Raw genomic sequence first — 21,315 nt, forward strand, 5'->3', positions numbered from 1 at the left:
ATGAATTATTGCCATTACTATATATCGACTCTATCCTTACCAACAGATAGTTAAATTATTTGCCATTACTACATTGTCAACTCTATCCTTACCAACAGACAGTGTCTATATTTTAAAAAAATAAAGGTGGATTAATTGGTAGGATCTCTGACTTCCTTGAGAATTTAGGTGTTGATTAGGTGTTTACGGAAGCATGAATTATATATACATCAGAGGATTGTAAATTAAGAAATGCATACAATATAAAACATGTTACTAGTTGATTGGCATCTAATGTTATTTGAGTTAAGTGGACGAGCAATAGATAAAATGTTTTGATGAGTTGGATGAGCAATAGATAATATGTGATTAGGTATTTATGAAAGCATGAGTTATATATATATCAGAGGATTGTAAATTAAGAAATGCATACAATATAAAACATGTTACTAGTTGATTGGCATCTAATATTGTTTAAGTGGACGAGCAATAGATAAAATGTCTTGATGAGTTGGATGAGCAATAGATAAAATGTTGATTAGGTCTTGATGAGTTGGACGACTTGAATTAGATAATCTGATGACTTCTGAGGTGGTTTCCTGAGGAGTATTCCAATCTTCAGGTTAGTGAAGTGAAAAGAAAAATCAGGTTGAATAGACCAATCTGTATAGATGAGCTAATAGTAAAGTAAAGTAGTTCGGAGAGCAAGAGAGATAGAATATCAGAGAGAGAGAGAAAGGAATATACCTTGGGTGCCTTTCCCCTAAATGCGTGTGGGTAAGTGCCTGAGGTTCCAAGAGTTGGTTCTACACCCTTCGCGCAAGAGGTTTGCACCCTAAGGAATGTCGGCGTCTAGCCAGTGTTTGCCACATGCCCCTTTTTGTCTGAGGTCTGCAGCATGCATCGTTGTTAGGGGTGAGCATTATTCGGTTAAAATCGAATAATCGAATTAAAAATTTCAGTTTCGGTTTTTTCATTTTGATTTTTTAAGTTTTTGGTTAATTCGGTTCGGTTATTTTGGTTTTTAGAATTAGAATTTCAGTTAATCGAATTAATCAAATTTTTTATTATTATATGTAATATATAATATGTAATATGTAACATATAATATATAATATATTATATATTTATATATTAATATATAATATACTGAAATTTGATTTCATAATATATATTTTATAGTATATAATATATAATATTTTCGGTTTAAACCAAAAATTTTGATTTCGGTTTCGGTTTTTATTTGTTTAGTTCAGTTTTTAAAATTTCAGTTTATTTGGTTCGGTTTTTAATCGAATACTCACCCCTAATCGTTGTCCCCTTCTCCATATGAAAAGTGATATCGTGCCAAGTCATCATTCTCTACACCAACCACACTACATTTCTCGGTTAGGTGTCGTCCATGCCATCATCTATATGGTGGTTCATCAACTAAGGCAGTCCATGCCTCCATAACTTGCCCTATAGTTCGAAAGTTGCGGAGTGAGGTGTTCGATAGCTGTTAGGAGGATGAGTTCTTTACGGAGATATGATCATATCTCCGTCCCACAACACCCCACAATACATCCCTGCCGTGTATTGAGAACATCATAATGACATTATCAGGACTAATACATCATCGAGAAATGTTCTCAATACATAGCGGGGATGTTTTGAAAGTCATGCACAGGGATTTCAAAATTTAAATTTTCATACCGAGGGACATTAAATCGCAACACTTCATCTTCCAAGCTCACATGCATAGGACATCATTTGGAATTTTGGATTGTTGATCATAAATCATCTGAGCCATTAGTTGTCCTTATAAAAGGGGAGGAATAGAATCAATCGCCTTTGTCATTTAAGAGAGAGCGCCTAGCGGAGTTCAGCTTTGGTCCTCATCTATGAATACTCTTGACTTTACTATAGACCTCATTCCTAGTACGTGTTTCTCCATGTCTTCGTCTTTGTGTTCCTTACACTCGGGATATAGATAGCAAGCAGAGCTATGTGTCACCTAGCCAATAGGTGGTTGAGGTAGTAGTCCTCGAGACTGATGCCAATTAGGTTGAGGCTGAGGTGGACATCCTCATAATCAAATATGAGGAAAATGACCATAAGGAGATAGACGAGGATTTCATCACCTCGGCTGAGATTGAGGTAGAGGACTACACCAAGGAGGTCAAAGAGGTCCTAGCTCGGGCCCCAATTGGTCTTGGTGACACCCCTTATTCCTTGTTTGAGGGGGATGTGTGGAAGATTAGGGAGCAATACTTTATCCCCTAAAGTATGAGCTAAGATTTCCAAGGAAGCGAGGGAGAGGGCTAACTCACCTTGTCTGGGTGAACTCTACATATACGAGGACAATCTCAGGGCTGGCCTCAAGCTTCCCTTGGATAAGGGGTTAGTAGTTGTGTTGAGGGACTACCATGTACTACTCGTCCAATTAGTGACCTACTCTTTTCAATACATGGTCGAACTCCTCTGCTTTTATACTATCCACAACCTACTGATGATCTTCCCTATCTTCTATACTCTTTTCTCTCTAAAGAAGAATTAGCAAAGGGATATTATTATTTCTCTACCTAACTGAACTTGAAGGCACTCTTCAGAGCCCCCTCCTTAATCAACGATTGGAAAGGGAGGTTCTTTTTTGTAAGTGTAAGTAGAGGTGGCAATTTTTCAACCCAACCCACCCGCTAACCCGCCCAACCCAACCATTAGTTGGTGGGTTGGATTGTATCCATTTAGTCCCGGGTCTGGTGGGTTGGGCAATCCAACAAGGGAGGGGCTTAATGGTTTGGGTGGGTTGGGTCATGGTTATTGCTCAACTCACCGATCCTTGATGGTGACAAGTATAGAAACCATGCATCAATTAAAACAACAAAGCTATATAGAAATCAACGTATACAATTGACGCGGCCAATATAGTAATAAAATATAGACCGAGTTTTTAGGGATGGATACATTTGGCAACCTAACTGAAACCAATATAGGAAAGAAACAACGCGTCAACCCAATCCTAACTCCAGCTCAACCCAAACCAAGTAGGTTGTGCTGGGATAAGGGTAGCAAGCTCAACAACTTTGGGTTGGGTTAGGGACGATTTCAACTCGGCCCGCCTAGCATCCCTCTACTGTCAATGTAGGCTTTTGATTTTCCATGGAATCATGGTTTTCAAAGGTTTCGTCACCTTTTCCTTTTTTTTCCTTACCTTTTACTTTAAATAAACATAGTCTAATTGTGAAAGATTGAAGGAAAAGTACGGATGGGGACTACAGCCGATAACCATTAGGCACGCTTGGGTTGATTTGAGTATTTTTTTCAACCCATCCAACCTAGTTGGTTTATTCGTTGACTAAACCGAAATCGATTGACCTTGAAGCAAAACCGATCCTAACATGAAGGGTAGATTTAGCGGTTTAGTCGGTTTTCATATATGTTTTAAACTATAATATCTATATCTAAATATTGATTTATATTTAAGTTTATTTTTGTTTAGTTTTTATGCAAAACCAAAATATATATTTAAATCGACTAATTTTTTATGCAAAACCATGGTTCAAAGTATCGATAGAGGCATATCGGTACTTAGATACACAAGGAATTAGCTTTTTAGTTTTTTTTTTTTCAAATTTTGGTTTTTGGGGAGTTAAAAAAAGGTGGTTTTACGTTTTTAGTTTCTATCATAAATAACCGTTTTTTTTTTAAGTTCAAACAAAATACAAATAAAATATATCAACATTTAACATATAGGGACTAAGGTAGGGACTAATTAATAAATACTTAAAAATATAGGATTGGTTTGACTTCAGTTTTCGTACATGAAAACTGAAACCAAACCAAATTGTCGGTTTATTTTTCCATACAAATTGGAACCAACCAATGATTTTAAAAAACCAACCAACTCGGATTGGATCAAACCGGTTTAATCGATTTGATCGATTTAACATTTAATGTGAACACCCCTAATTAATAACTATTACAGATAATGGAGTTCTTTGTCTTTGGGACTGCAGAGGATATCAAAACAGGATTTAATAATAGGATAAAACCGATATTTCATAATTTTCATTGTGATTTAATAATAATAATAGCAATTGTTAGAAAACTTAGACAATATTTAAATAATAAAAGTAGAACTAATCAATTAAATAAATATCATCTAAACTATGGGCAAGGGAATGCTGTGACCATAATCGCAACCTATGTGTTGTATCATCTATGCTTTTTATTTTTGATGATGAATTAATTGTGTTTAGGCCTTAAAAAAAATAATTGTATTTAGTGAAAGCTTTAATGAAAAGTACATATAGGCAAAGGGAAAAGGAAAATGGAGCTGCTGGATTGTTACAAGTCAACTTATAATTGATATTATATATTTTAATCAATTAAAAAGGACAGCTTATAATTGATTAGTAATGTCTTTCTTTAAAAATAAAAAAAACTGAATTAAATGCTAGTCAAAGCTTTACAAGAAAAAGTAAAAATAGAAAAATCTTTACAAAACTTATATAGGTAAAAATCAAACATAACCTTAAGGAAAAGTAGACATGACTCGATATAGATTTCTGAATACAATAAAAGTGAAAAAGGAAATGGAACTGCAGTATAGTTTCCGATGAGTTATTCCAAGTCAACTTCTAATTGATGTTATTTCAGATGAGATCTTTAATCAATTTTTTTTTAATGCTTAGGTAGTTAGGTCTAATATGATCTGTATTGTTTATTATTATTATTATATTCGATGACAGCCATAACTCCACCTAACACAGCAAGTGAACCACCCCCTCACTTGGCAACAAGGTCTGGTTGGTAGCTTGCATCTGTCAAAAATTTAAAAATTTGCAAGTTGCAATTTGTTCAATTCAACCTTAAAGTTTAAGGCTTAGCTTGGCTTGAGGTGATAATTTATTGTTTTTGTCAACAGATTTAGGCCCAGTTAGTCCAACCTATATATATATATATATATATGCATATTTACAAATATGATATATCATGTAATATGAAATATTATCTCTAATTTATACTCTTTTTTTAATTCTAAATCAGCTTTAAATTTCACGGATGAAGCAACCATTCACGAGGAGGTGCCCTCTTAATTTCAAGAGTTTGAGACCTCTGGTATTCCAAATGTTCGGAAGGATTTTTTTCTATTGTATGTGACATTTAGCATTCCAAACATCCTAAACATTTTTCTGGGTTTCATCTAGAAAGGCACCATCAATTGTCAGGTAAAAGCTTTTTCATGGCCGTTTTCAAACAATTGAGTTCTTAGATATATCATTTTCAAACTGTTGTGGTTATTTTTCAATCCACTGACTATTCTCTTCTCCACCTGGCTATGTTTTGGAGATGAAGGAATCAAGATTAGTGCATTTTGGAGTTGAGAGGGAAGGAGATCGATGTAGCGTTTCTCTGATACAGCAGGTAAGCAAACTTGACAATTTCTTTTTTTTCTTTTACATAGAAAATAGTGAATCCTGAGGGGTGTCTGAAAACAACAACATCTACTATATTATCAAAATTAAATTGTTTTTCTGATGTGACAGTTATTTTTATTTTCCAAAACAAGACCCACCTGAAACACCCTCTTAATCTATTACTTTGGATGGGCAACCTAATATTCAAAACCAAATTAAAGTGGTGTATATTGAGATTAGGGCTGTCAATTGGACTGAATTTGGTCCAATCCGAACCAGTCCAATGCGAGGCTATTATAAATGGATCAGGTCCAATCCAATCCTATGAATGTTTTGGATCAGTCCAATTCAATGTCTAGGCCGTCCAATCTGTTTAAATTCATTTTGATTCAGATTGGTTTCAATCCAAATTCGGTCCATTGATACATATATTCTTATCTTATATCAATGAATCAGATATTGACTTAATCCAATTCAATCCAATATAAATTTGTTACGGACAGATCAGGCCCAATCCAATCTAATAAATATTTTGGACCCGATTGGTCCAATCCAATATATCTTGTTGGTTCGTCCAATCCATCCAAATTGATTTTGGATTGGACAGAGCTGCAATTGTGTAAGCTTTGCAACTTTCTTGTGCTGTTTCAATAGCCTAGGAGCTTTTACATGTAAGGAGTTATAATCCTAGTTTCGTCATAAACAATCTAAAAAATTATAGTGGAGAGGTTCTAGAAGTGTCCTCACTTCAAAAAAGTGATTAATGAAGGAGAGGAAGTTATATATAGAAGAATATAATACAACATAAGGGGGGAAGAAAACAGTAAATAAGTATGTAAAAGCAAAGTACTTTTATAAAAGTATTTTTACACGAAGCCACTTTTATAAAAGTAATTTTATGAAAAGTACTTTTATGAAAGTATTTTTCCAAAAATAAAGTATTTTTATAAAAGCACTTTTACAAAAATACTTTTATATGAAAGCACTTCTATGAAAATACTTTTACGAAAGCATTTTTATAAAAGCATTTCTATGAAAAGTACTTTTATGAAAGCACTTTTATCATAGTTCTTTTATAAAAGTACTTTTACAAAAGTGCTTTTATTCATTTACTTTGGATTGAATTGGACCCAATCCGGTCCATTTCCTTTTTAATTGGACTGGACTGGATTGTAGCAGGTGTTGTAGTTTTTTTTATATATTTTTTCTGGATTTCTCATGTTATGTAGGTGTTTGATTCAATTTGTATTTGATTGGAACCAATCTGGTCTATTTGCATTTTGTTTGGAATAGATTGGGCTTGGTTTGTATGGATTTGGTCTATTCCATTTGCAAATGGACCAATATTAGATTGGACCGGATTGGACCAAATCCAATCCAATTGACAACCCTACCGGTAAACATCTATGCTGATGATTTTGGAGACCTAGGCCAGTGGTTTATGACTGCTAACACATTTTTTTTAAGAATAAAAATGAACAACATAAGGCACTTGTTAGTTTGAAAAGAATTCATTTTTTAAGAAAAAATGTTTGATTTATAGCAATATTTTCTCATTTTATCCATTTTCACTCATTCTTGTCCATTTTAAAATTTCATTTTGGACAAGAATGAGAGTTGATATTTTGGGCAAGAAAGAATTCCATTTTAAAATTTATAGCAAAATTTCATTTTAAAACTTCATTACAAATCTTTGCGGTTAGCACATGGTAAAAGCTACATCAAGTAAATTGCACAAAAAAAAAAAAAAAGAAAAAATCTATCTTCAATACAAGGGCTTGGACATGATGATATGAGTTCCAGAATTTCACATCAATTTCGGGCCCACCTTGGTCAGCTCTTGCTACAACTCAATCACAAGCACAAATAATTAAGGAACTTCTAGCCCATAGAAGCAACCCATTTTCGTCGACGACCAATTCCTCCAAACTCCAAAGATTTTATAGACCAACAAACCACAAGCCCATCTCCTTCTGGACCCATGAGGCCCATGCACATCTGAATCTATGTCAGCACTCAGAATACCCCATGTTAAAATCAAAACCACCAGGCAGATCCCGACAGTATCCAATCCACACTATGAAACCAAAAGAAAAAATCCCAAATGCGCCCCACCGTACTCCCCTCATCCCAACCCACCAATAGAGGTGTCAATTGGATTAATCCTATCCAAATCCAATACAAATTAAATCAAATCCAATCCATTAATATTTTAATGGATTGGATTGGATCCAATTCAAAACGAATGAAATATAAAAAATTATATAAAAGCATTTTTGTAAAAATATTTTGATAAAAGCATTTTTATAAAAGTTCTTTTACAAAAGCACTTTATTGAAATTGTAAAAGTATTTTTATAAAAGTGCTTTTGTAAAAGTACTTTGTATAAGTGCTTTTGTAAAAGTATTTTTATAAAACTATTTCTGTAAAAGTGCTTTCATAAAAGTACCTTTGCAAAAATGCTTTCGTAAAAGTATTTTTATAAAAGTGCTTTCGTAAAAATACTTTTCATAAAATTACTTTTATTAAAGTGATTTTGTAAAAGTGTTTTTGTAAAAGTGATTTATTGCTGGCTTTATTTTTGATTAATTTCAAATTGGACAAAGGTTTGGCCTCATGATCGGATTATTGAAAATTTGGTTTAGGTCCAATTCAAACCAATAAGAATATGAACCAATTTATTTTGAATTAACTCAATCCAATAATTAGAATGAACCATCCAAATCCGATTTGATAAGGTTTGGATTGGATTGAATCAAACCAAAATGGGTCGATTGACACCCCTACCCACCAGGTCCATCCCCAAGCCCTCAAGCTCACCAAAGCCCAACCCACTCCATCTAATTCCCATTACTAAACCCAACTACACATCCAACCCACCAGTCCATCCCCATATCTACACACTCATCCATTACGTCCCATGCTTGTAAAACATGTAGGGCTGCAAGTCAGGCCGGGTTAGGTCAGGTTGAAGCCAACCCTATTCCAACCCTATGTTTTAAACCCCCAACCCTAACCCTAACCCAACCCGACCTACCCAACCCTAACACTAACCCTAACTAATTCCTTCAACCCTAACCCAACCCGACCCAACCCAATGTCAACTTCGGGTTAGTTGGGCTCGGGTTGGGCCCAACCTAACTTTCTCATCCCTTAAAATCGAGTAGAAAATAAGTATTTATTTCTCATAAGTTATGACTTATGATAGAATTTTTTTCTCAAAAATATAAATTCATGAAATCAACAATAATGAAACATAAAATTATGGAAAGAAAATCACTAACAACAACTCATAGGATCAAGCAAATAAATTGAATCTATTTGATAGATAACACATAAAAATTATAAGATAAAAGGAAAAGACAAGTAGTCAAGTACCTCTGGATAACTTAAAGAAAGGCATGATAGTATGTATGTAGGGGGGCTATACAATTATCATGCCTCTAAACAAATCAGTGTATATTATATGTATATGTGTATGTACATGTAGTAGAGTTGTAGACTAGTAGACTAGTAGTCTACTACTATAGGGGGTCGGGTTCGGGTTCGGGTTGGGTCAGGTTGCCCAAGGGGTCAACCCTAATCCAACCCGATCATCAACCCTAACCCTAACCCGATCATCAACCTGGCCCAACCCATCCCGACTTTTTGGGGTTGGGTTTGGACCAACCCGGCTCAAGTTGCAGCCCTAAAAACGTGTACAGACATTCAAGACAAGTTCGGACCAACATCAAAATTTTCTCCAAAATAGAGTCCTCAATAAAATCAAAGAAAATATTAAAAATAGGAATAATCCATGTAAAATTGTCAATTACCAAGATGTGATCTGCTAAACCAAATAAAGCAAAATTCCATTGATAAACAGGTTAAACTAGACTAGGTAGAGGCTCCAAAATAATAAACTAGAATTGGTGAAAAGAAAATTTTAAACATATGCAACAAATCGATGATGAAAAGAAAAAACAAACAAGGATGCATTTTCAAAAAAAAACAAAACCCATCAATCACTAAGAAAGGAAAAAAAAATGAAACATAAAATGCAAAACCTAGGCTAAGAAATAGTAGAATCTACTAATACAAGAAGAATGAGTTTTTTTTTTTATTTGAAAATAACAAGAAAAATAAGTTATAATTGAAGCAAGCATACTAACAAAACAAATCATATCATATACTCAAGATGCTTGGAAGTCAAACATAGGAACAAAACACCATCAAAACCTGTGGAAAGCAAGCTTAATAACTTAAAATTGAAGCACATGCAGACCATGAACTACAAGAATCCATAAAACCCTATATCCAATGCATCAAAACCTGCCCAAACAAACAAGAACAAGTTAGCAATCAAGTAGTAGTAAACATACAAGAAAGTGAGAAAAATAAAACAAAGGAGACGATACAACATAAAATCCTACTCGATCATAGAAAAAAAAGAAAACCAAAAAATCTAAAACCCTCAACCGAAAATGGCCAACATAATGGTACCAAACTACAACAAAGAAAAATAAAGAGAACACATCTGTCATAAACTGTAACACAGAAAAAACTTATCTATCCTTTCTCATTCTAAAATACCAGCATGCTTTAAACAACATCACATAGAAAAGGAAACAGAGAAAGCAGATGATTCAATGTTACTTAAACACCCAAAATTCCTAAAACCCAGAAATGTAGAAGAGCAGTGATAGATACTTCAACCAAGTGGAGGTATCATGACAAAAGGTTGAGATCGACGCTATCAGAACAAAAGATAAAGCCCAAACGACAGGTGAGAAAGCAAAGGGATAAAACAATCGGGGACAAGTTTTGTGGAGTGGCAAACAGGAGAATAGCATATGCGAGTAGTTGAGGAAGAAGTAATACAACTCTTGAGATAAAAGATCTCAGTCATCTGACTTTTTTCAAGAGAAATATGAAAGAATGAATCATTCAAATGTCAGATGGGTGATTCCAATCAGTTCAGATCAGGTAGGCACATAATTGTAAGGACGTTTAACAAGTATTTAGAAAATTTTTTAACACCTTTCCCTTAAAATACCCCCAGCCTACCCTTGAAAAAGATTAGAAACAATTTTTAACAATTGTTAGAATATTTATTAAATTCTTATTTAAACGTGATTACTATGTTGTGCCTACTAAATCCAGTCCCAATTTAAATCCCAGCCATGTATTATCTTAAAAAGTTGATTGCAGAACTAAAAAATTATAGGGATAATTTGAGTTCAATCTCTCTCAGAATTCCTAATGCGTTAATACAATTAGGGTTAATGTCAAGCTGAATAAGATTTCCAATTAATGAGGGATGGTGTGTATAAGGGGGGAATAAAACAAATCTGAGGAGTACTGAACTCTAAAAACGTAAAAAATTTTAAGATAATTGATGAGTTTTTACACGTACATTTCGCTCTTCGTAATAGCAATAGACAGAGCCATTCTTCCCATTTGTTTTTGTTGTAATACACGTCTCAGTCAATGTGAATATCCCATGTTCTCTTTTTCTCATTGGGATTGCTCTCACGTGCAGCCGTGCATCGATCTACTTGCACAAATAAATTCCATTTTGGACATGTTTTGGTTCATTGCTCTTGAGTTTCATTCCATTGTGACAAGAACGAATAGCATTAGATCGTTTGGTGACAAAATTCTTTCCATGGGTATCATTCTTTTCAGAATAAAAAATCTGTCCATAACACAAAATTGAGGTTGCATGCAACAAGAGAAATAATCATGCCCCATTTTGTTTATTTTCATTCTTTAAAAAAATTCTATACCAGCGATCATAAACTGCTGGCATAAGTCTACAAAACCACCATCATAAATGTTTATTGGTAAACTGCTGTATATACTTAAGCCAATGGGCATTGACTGCCACCCATCCACCAGTAAATATTATGCGGACATTTTTTTAAACCTAAGTCAATGGTTTATGATCACTAACATGGTATTTTTTTTAAGAATGAAAATGAGCAACATGGGACACTTGCTAATTTGAAAAGAATTAAATTTCTTTTAGTAGTTAAAAACAATACACCGATAACTGTCCAAATAGGTGATAACATGTAGAGGGACTCCAGTCCACATCTGAGCCACCACTCAATTGTTTCATAGCAATGTCTTCTAATTCTACTCATTTTTACCTATTCTTATTATTTTAGAATTTCATAATAATAAGAATTAAACATGTTTTAGCGGCCAAATGCCTTCTGGTTAAATAAATATGTATATATATATATATATATATATAAGATTCTTATGCTTACAAACTTGTTGAATTGTTTTTGTAATGGGTTGATATCCTTTTTATTTTTCTTTTACAGATGGCTGATAACTTGTAAATTCTCCACGAAGGCTGACTTGGGAGCATTGTTCTTTTCCCCACCAATTACCAAAGAAAAGAATTCATTAATACAGGGGCACACAATCTTGCAAAATCTTCTCTAGTTCACGGAAGAAAGAAGAACAGAATGGCCGATCCGTTTACCTGCAAGGTTGCTGAGGTAATCCTGACAAGGGTGATCTTCCTTGCAACCAAAGGGATTAATCTCACGAATGATTCAAGGGAACATTTTAATAATCTGAAAATGAAATTAGAAACGATTCAAGGCGTGCTACAAGACGCCCAGAATCGACAAACAATGGAACATAGAGTCGGAAATTGGTTGAAGAAGGTTCAGGATCTAGCTTATGATGCTGAGGACATGCTGGACGAGTTCACAATACTAATTCAGCAACAAAAAACGACGATGACCAGGAAAGACAAGGTACGCAACTTCTTTTCGACCATCAGTCCGGTTGCAGCTCTCTTTAAGATGGCCGATAGAATTAAGAGCGTAAGTGAATCTTTTGACAATCTTGGAAAGGAAGCGACTATCATGCGGCTTGTGCCTACAGACGATGAGACTGTTGAAAGTCGAAGAACCACCCATTCCATGGTAGAAGAATCAGAAGTCTTTGGAAGAGATGGTGACAAAACGAGGATCGTAAACCTTTTAATTAACCCAGATGATGGAAATAAAGCTATTTCGATCCTCCCCATCGTAGGTATGGCTGGACTCGGGAAGACCACCCTCGCTCAAGTAGCATTCAACAATGGCGCGGTAGTAGCACATTTTGATGAACGTATGTGGGTTTGTATCTCGGTAGATTTCAACATTGAAAGAATTTTAAAACAAATCCTAGAAAGCCTTGGAGAAATGAATGTCTTATCAAATCTGGATGTGATGCTCCGTAGCCTTCAAAGTAAGTTGATGGGAAAGAAATTCTTGTTAGTACTGGATGATGTCTGGGATGAATATCGGAGCAATTGGAATACGTTAAGAGGTTTCCTGTTGAAAAGCCAAGCAGCAAGAGGGAGCAAAATTATTGTGACTACAAGCAAAGATGAGGTTGCGAAAATCATGGGCACACTTCCGACGCATCACTTGGGACTATTGTCAAAAGAAGAGTGCTGGTTAATTTTCAGCAAAAGAGCATTTGCTGAAGGATCAGCAGCACAAGAGACTCCAAGACTGATCGAAATAGGAAAAAAGATGGTAGACAAATGCAGAGGCCTACCTTTAGCAGCAAAGGCTCTTGGAAGTCTGATGTACTACAAGCAAGAGGAAGAGTGGGTAGCTGTCCAAACAAGTGAAATTTGGGATTTATCAGAGGCTGAATCAGGTGGAATCTTACCAGAATTGAGGTTGAGCTATGACCATTTGCCATCCAACATAAAGCAATGCTTTAGGTATTGTTCTGTGTTTCCCAAGGATTACGAGATCGATAGAATGATGCTTATTCAGCAGTGGATAGCACACGGATTCATAGGCTTTCAAGGGTCATCCGGTCAAGCTGCAGCTATCAAAGAAATGGAGGATATCGCTAATGACTCGTTCAATTACTTGCTGTGGAATTCTTTCTTTCAGGATGTAAAGAAAAATGAGTATGGAGACATCGAAACAGTGAAGATGCACGACCTTGTGCATGATCTTGCACAACATGTTTCCAAGGCTGAATGCTTGTCATTTGTCGAAGACGATGAGGTTAATGACATTACTATTACAACTGATGTTCGGCACTTATCTGTGTATGCTCCAAAATTACCGAAGTTACTGAATGTCTCAGTATCGTATGAGGAAAACAAGCTTCGAACTTGCCTTTTGTGGCTTAATTTTGATGATCTTATGAATGTTTCCGACTTACTTGAAGGTTTTTCTGTTGACAGGCTTTTGAAATTTAAGTGCCTGCGTGTATTAGATTTGGTGGGCATCACTCAGTTGCCAGCATCATTCCAAAAGTTGAAATTACTAAGATACCTTGACCTGTCAGAAAATCAATGTGAAAAATTACCGGAGTCAATCACCACTCTCTACAATCTACAGACGCTAAGGCTCAAGAATTGCAGGAAGCTTAAAGTGCTTCCCATGGAGATGCGGAAGCTCGTTAACTTGAGGCATCTTGATCTATTCGGATGTATTAACTTGGAAAAGATGCCAATGGAGTTGGGGAAATTACTTTGCCTCCAGACATTACCCATGTTTATAGTGGGTCGGGACAATGGACATGGTATTGAAGAGTTGCAAAACCTATTAAACCTAAGAGGTTTATTAGCAATTACAAATCTAGAGAATGTGAACGATGGAAGAAGAGCCAAGGATGCAAAATTAGAAGACAAGCTTTACATCCAGAGATTGGATTTGGAATGGTGCAGGGCATGCGATATCAACATTCATCATGACGTGGATTATAATGATGTGCTAGAAGGTCTGGAACCTCACCCAAATTTGAAGGGGTTGCAAATTAGTAATTTTGGGGGCAGTAGATATCCTGGGTGGATGAGAGAGATTGAATCATTTCTCCCCAATTTGGTCGGAATAGCACTAGATGGATGCTGGAGATGGGAAAATCTTCCCATGCTTGGCCATCTACCATTGCTTAAGATTCTTGAATTACGCCGGATGATGTTTAGACGTATCCAGTTCCATGGAGACAACAGTAGCAGTGATGATCGTGGTGGCAAGCAAGCAACAACAAAACAAATGTTTCCATCATTGAAAACCTTGTGGCTGACAGACATGCCTATGTTGGTGGAGTGGATGGAAGCTTCTACCTCTTCTTCTTCCTTTTTCCCTTGCCTCGAGAAGTTAATTATCAAGAAGTGCGCCAAGTTGAGAGTCACACCAGATTGTCTGCTTCCTTCTCTCAAGAGACTAAGGATTGAATCCAGCAATGCCATGTTGCTATGTGAAGGATCATTTGCAGTCGAACTCACCTCTCTTACTTCCCTTCAAATAAGCAACTGTGAAAAGCTTGAGGTTCTGCCGGAATGGTTGCTAGAGAATAATAAAAATTCCCTCCGCCATTTGAGTATCATGAAATGTCCCAAGTTGGAGGCTATTCCCAGGGAAAATTTACAAGTCCTCACATCTCTCAAGACATTGAGGATAACTGATTGCCTATCTATGCCAAATATTTTATGCTTGGATGATCTTCAAATGTTGAGATTGGAGAAAGACAATGCATGTGAAGAAATTCGGCTGTCTAATGTCGACAGCTCACAGTCAGTGCTCTCCATCGCACTAGAACCAGTACCAGAACCAGAGTCAGAGACAGAAACAGAACCAGAACCAGAACCAGAAGTAGAGCTAGAGCCAGAACTAGAATTTTTCGAGGCATGCGAAGAATTTTGACTGTCTAATGCCGACATCCGGCTGTCAACAATAGGGCTTTCCTTGGGAGGTTGTCCGGTTTTTCTCTTAGTGGCTGTACTCAGGTTGTCTTTAGTCAGTTGCTTCCTGGTTTGGTCGGTCTTGTCAGGTTGCTGCTATGGCCATTTTTCCTCTCTGTTCTTGTTTCTATGTTGCTAATGAATTGATCTTTTCAAAATAGGAAAAAAAATCAAAGACTTGCTAATGAATTGATCTTTTATTTGGAACGGGATGGAGGGTGAGGGGGGAGGGGGTGTTTAAAGCATAATATTGTATGTGAGATATGGGAATAGTGCTGTTTAATTTCTTCCCTCAATTTCTCTTGTAACTCTATCAATAAATTTTATACTGTGAAGCCTCTCCACAAAATAATGTGACATGTATCTAGTTACCTTCTAAAAAAAAGCAGTATATATATATATATTCCCTCTGTTTGTATTAATCTAGCTATTGAATCACCTTAATTTAGTATCTTAGGCTATGTTTAGTTGTGGTGCAAACCTCGATTTGATACATTTGTACTCGGTTCCAATTTGCAACTGCTTGAGTTTAGTTTTTACCCCATATAGCATTACAAAATGGTACTTTTATACTCCTTTTGCACCTCCTTGTTGTGTAAATTTTACCTCTAAAAGGTTCATATAAAATTGCATTGGTTAAAGAAGAGCTAAAGCAGGGCAAACAATTATATCATGTTGATTTGAGGACTACCACTGTTTTCATTTTCAATTAATCTAACAGCCGGAAACACCATTAAAGTCGGCTTTGACATCACTGAGCTAGTTATAAAGTTCCATTCCTTTATTTTTATTTTTTTGCGGGGGGGGAGGGGGGGTTCTTTTTTTAGTCCATAGTGTAGATCCATGCCTATACTTTGTTCTTCCTCTGATTAAGATTTGTCATCAAGACCTTCTTTCCCATTGGTAAATTCTGAATTTTCTGCAATTTTTGTAAATTTTTCTGCAATTTCTGATGATTTTTTTTGTTTCTTTTTCTTAATGATTTTTTTCTTTTACTTGTTAAAAAAAGAGTAAATATTGGTCACTGAGCTATGAAGTGTGTTACATATTTTGACTTTTCTGTTCTGACTTGTAAATTCTAGGTCCACTGGAACTTGCTACTGTGGGAGTTTCTATTGCTCTGTTTAATCAAGTATCAAGGATTGCAATATTCCCACTTGTTAGTGTCGCAACTTCTTTTGTTGCGGAGGAAGATACTATTGGAAGAGTAAGCACTGAAGATGTAGAAAGTGAAAATATGGATAAGGGTTTAGCTATACAGAGTGAGATGAAAGAGTTGATTCAACATTCTGGTATGTTATTTTGTTGATTCAGGGGCTGTATGAATTGCTTTAGCAAAACGCATTTCAACACAATAGAGTTCTGTTTGGTATGTCCAAGTGTGAGAATGGGAAGAGACATATTCCATCAGCGTCATTTGCATGGTTATTGGGGGGATACCTGGTCTTCTCCAAGCCATATTCCTAATTTCTGGAGCAAAACCTCTCTTGAACTTCATGGGTGTAAATTCTGTAAGTATCTTCATTAAGACCATTTGGTTAAACTTACTTCATTATTTAATTGCTTATTGCTTGGCTGCTTGCTTCACATAAAAGGAGCCAAGGATGTATTCTTTCCTGTAATTTTAAAAATTCAAAACAAGATTCCACCATGCTTAAGTTTAGAATCTGGGGGTTATGTGATTGTATTTGTCTTATGTTAGAAGAACTGTATCTAACTTGCCAAGTGATCTTATGGATTCTTCCTGTCAACATAAAGCAGTATTTCTATAATGTTTTCTCTTAAACCCCTAAGTTTATTCTAGGTAGAGATTTGCTAGCATTAAATTTTATTATAATAACAAAAGAAGGATGAAACACCTAATGGGTTGGGGGGAAGGGGACCAGACAGTATCACTACCCCTGATTGATTTCAGGTTGGTTCTGACCTGTTGATTGAAGATTGATGGAGGAAGGTTTGGGTTGTTGCGGAAGGCAAAGCGGCGCTGTGGAACAGCTACTCCAAGGTTGAAGATGAAGAGCTGGCTAAGGGGCTTATGTTTGGCCTTGGGGATTTTGCAGGTGGTACACAGCAGATGTTGGTTCTGTCCCCCAATTAGTGTGCATCATATTTACCAATAACACATCCTCTGATCTATTTGTCACATATTGCTTTTCCACATTATTTAGATTAGTGTTTAGCATATGTTAGATCTCTTTTACTAGCTAATGTTTTTCAGCTGCTACCAAGAACAAATTTGTGACTATGTCATGCTTGAATTTAGACTTTCCCATTCTAATATTCTTTAATCTAACAGAATTGTGGTCTCAGAAATCAAATTCAGGTTTGGATTAGTAATACTCACTTGTTACAGCTGCTTTTTGCAGGGATAGGGAGCCATGTGGACATAGGTGCTAATACATGCACTGATAGGGGCAGGTGATATGCTTATTATCTTTAAATGTTCTGATAAATTTGGAAGCTATCTGATGTCTCTTTTTCCAATAGCATTTAGAAACTGAGGACTGCAAAAATTTGGTTCTCTAAATCATCTTGGTCATGCAGTTGGAGGGATACAGTTATAGGAGACCATTCTAAGATAGACAATTTAGTTCAGGTTGGTTGCTTCCCTATTAAATGAACCATTATTTAGTTTAGCTTGGGATTTGTAAATACTATCATGCTTTAACATGTAGATAGGTCACAATGTAGTGATTGGAAAGTACTGCATTCTTTGTGGACAAGTTGGGATTGCAGGCTCAGTGACGTATGTTAACTTCTAAGCATGTTTACATTTGAAAGATTGAGTATACCGACCATATGATTTACCTAACAGTTTAAGAACTTGATGAAGTTAATGAGATCCTGTTGGAATTCAACATCTTCATTTGTTGTTGTTGGTTTCTGGGATGGGAGACCATGCCACTTTGGGGGGAAAGGTGTTAGCTTGATTACAAGATCAAGATATTAGCAACATAGAAAAATAAAAAGGATATTAAACAACATGGAATAAAAGCTGTCTTTATTTTTGTAGCTTGATTTAAATATACCCTTCCAAGAGAGGACAATTTACTGGGGTTGTTCACAAGTAAGAAGCAATAAGCTGGCTATACAGAAACTCTTTCAAGTGATTTGGCTTTAATCTGGTTCTTGGCCTTCTCTTTCAGCAAAAGCTATTTAGAATGACACAATCAAATGGCTAAAACAGCTGTTTGTAAGCAAAACGCTGAACTAGTGACTATTAAATATAAGACCTAATAGTACCTTGGAAGGTCATTTTGGCTTCAATCTTGCTAATTGGATTACTTATTAGCCAGGTTTATAAGCCTACACTACTGAAATGTGGAACAAACTATATTTAGATAGCCTTCTATAGGTCTTTGCTGTTATACATGTATGGAGTTGGTTATCTGGATAACCTTTTCTTTGTTTTCATTCCTTTTTCTACTTTACCCCTCTTTGTATACATGTAGCCTGGTTGAAATGCATCTTTCAGGAGAAAGATAAGCCACTACTGGACCCATCACTCTTTTGTTGTAAGGTGAAGGATATTAGAATAAAACAGCAATACCATTAACTATTGACCTTTGAGTGCCTCTTAGATGTCCACCATCAAGTGCTGGTAATATCCTCATCTACATTTAGGTGAAGTTGATGAAATGATCATGCATTGTCCCATGCATATGTCAACGATGCTACATGTTCCAATAGATTGGGTTTTCTAACTATTTTCCAGTATGCTGGTGTTCATATCTTAGTGGTTAATATCAAGGTGCTTAGCTATTTCTGAGTCTGCATTGTCAAGTTGGAGGACCCTTTCAATAATTAGTTTATTTGATTCGTTTGAATATAGGTCCGTCTTGCAGCTAATAGCTGTGTTACCAAAGACATTACTGAACCAGGAGACTATGGTGGTTTTTCTTTGGTAAGGATTATTTGATAACGTTTGATTTGTTTATCTTGTTGTACCAAAAGAAAAAGTTTTGTTAATCTATAGATGCTTAGAGAGCTTACTGAGTTACAAGAATCTGGTTTTGGGTGTCTCTATAGGTGCCTATCAATGAATGGCGGAGACAAGTTGCTACCCATCGTTGGATATTGAAGGGCATTGTTGACTTGCTTCCATGCAATATATCGATGAGGTCATGTGGGTCCTCTACGGATGACAACGTGAACATATGTGTCCACGGCTATTTACCAGAGATTGAGGGAAATTTTCATCATTTTAGGCAATGTTTTCACGAATCCATGTTTATTCTGCAGCACAACTTATAAGGCAAAGTAGAAGATTGCTAAAGCAAACTAAAAAGATTGATGTTTTGCTGGGTTTGAATCTCTTTTTGGCAATACTATATATATTGATGGGAAAGACTGATGTATTGAGTGGCTTTTTAGTGACACCAATCAGGCCACCCCTATATTGATTTTTGTACTTTTTTATGTTAATTGGATATTGTATTTAAGCAAATTTTTCTGGATATTATAATAATTAATAATTTAATTAAGAGTTTTTTCATTTAAATTGATTTTTTACACATTACCTATCATGATATTTGTATTAAACAGGTGCCAAAAAATGTTGAAATCAAATTCACATAAATAATAAAAATTAAAAAAAATCAAAGTTGGCGATGGTCCTGAATGCCACCTAAAAACGAAAGGAACATGCCAATGGACCACCTAAAAACGGAAGCAACATTTTGACGGACCTAAGACGGTGGTCCAAAGAGCTCCTAAGCCAGTGGTCCTGACTGCCACCTAAAAACAGAAGCAACATTTTGACGGACCTAAGACGGCGGTCCTGACATCCACCTTTATTAACTTTGAGCTAGCGGTTATGACATATCATTGGCTTAGGGATGATTGAACCACGTCGGACCGATAGTCAAAGGCAGCGGTCTTTTGTATCTAAGTTGGTGGTCTTGACCTAGGCCGGCAATGGTTTAGGGGGCGGACTCATGACCGCCACCTTACTTGTAAGGCAGCGGTCTTTTCTATCTAAGTTGGCGGTCTTGACCTAGGCCAGTAGTGGTTTAGGGGGTGCACTCATGACTGCCGCCTTACCTCTAAGGCAGGGCTGTTTAAAGGTCAAAGGCAGTGGTCCTCCGACCGTCGACTTTGACCGTTTTTCTTGTACTGATATTTCCATTTTCTCTACCAATCGAAAAAAGCAATTGTAGAATTTGCAAGCAAATCCATGTAAAATTTATAAATGTGAACTCTTGCAATTGTTCATGACTTTATTACAATCCATCACTCACTCCCATATTTAGGTGTTTTATTTTGGCATTGCTTATTGCATTTTAATGTATAGTTTGATATATATTTATTTTCCTTATTTTTCAGATTGAACCAATACAAGAGTCAAAAAGGGCATGATTAAAGATTATATATATTATATATATTGGAGATCAATATTTTAGACTTTTTTTATTTATATTATACGTAAAAAGAAATTGATATTTTTTTATAACATTAATGTATGGAACTCACATTTTAACATATATTTACCTTTAATTAAAATATTAATTTTTGTTACAATTTTATTTGCAATTTTTCTGTGACATTAAAATTGAGCAGGTTCCTATATAATTATGCTACACATGTGGGACACATAAGGTGGTTAAAATACTATCGATTAGCAGCAAATATATCCACCATTATATATTCAAACAAAGATCTATAGCGGTGGACATATCTACCACCAAGGTTCAAAGTATTTTGGGAGCTGGAGTTCTCCGATACACCCCTAGAGGGGGTGTATCAAGGTTCTAACCAGTTCAGGGGGTGGAAGAGCCTTAAACCGCCACCCTGAACTGATTTTGAAAAAGAAAATAAAAAAATGGATCAAAAGGTTATCGATATTGCCGATATGCCCATACTGGCATATCAGATATATCAATATTTTGAACCTTGTTTACCGCTACATATTAAAGTGTGGATCTATAGTGGCAGATATATTTGTTGCTAATTTATTTACACTTCTTTTTAGCGACCGCCACTATATAGGAAAAAATACATATCTATTGCAGTGGATATAAGTATTTGTGACAATTAGGCAATCTTTTAGTGGCGGATATGTATGCTGCAAAACAAATTTATATGCCGCTTTTGATGACATATTGTCATGGGGGTAATCGTTGGGGCCCCGTGCGGCACTCGAAATGGGCGAATAAGCCTACGAAACAAAGCAAACACACACAAAAGGCAACAAGATGGCACACGAATTAGCAAAAGGCTGTATGTATTGCA

At 35.8% G+C, this 21,315-nt stretch overlaps 1 protein-coding gene across 1 annotated transcript; it reads left to right on the forward strand.

Moving 5' to 3' along the window:
- The first annotated feature begins 11,688 nt into the window (after positions 1 to 11,688).
- LOC104590374 (putative disease resistance protein RGA3) lies at positions 11,689 to 19,585 on the forward strand. Its single transcript, XM_088888628.1, has 5 exons — positions 11,689 to 15,987; positions 16,167 to 16,595; positions 17,451 to 17,502; positions 18,917 to 18,988; positions 19,114 to 19,585. Exon 1 carries the CDS (start codon positions 11,843 to 11,845, stop codon positions 15,044 to 15,046), a length of 3,204 nt encoding a protein of 1,067 aa, XP_088744754.1. The 5' UTR covers positions 11,689 to 11,842; the 3' UTR covers positions 15,047 to 15,987; positions 16,167 to 16,595; positions 17,451 to 17,502; positions 18,917 to 18,988; positions 19,114 to 19,585.
- The last annotated feature ends 1,730 nt before the right edge of the window (positions 19,586 to 21,315 follow it).

The sequence above is a fragment of the Nelumbo nucifera genome, chromosome 5, assembly GCF_055504915.1.
Source record: "Nelumbo nucifera cultivar China Antique chromosome 5, China Antique-T2T, whole genome shotgun sequence".
NCBI classification, from domain to species: Eukaryota; Viridiplantae; Streptophyta; class Magnoliopsida; order Proteales; family Nelumbonaceae; genus Nelumbo; species Nelumbo nucifera.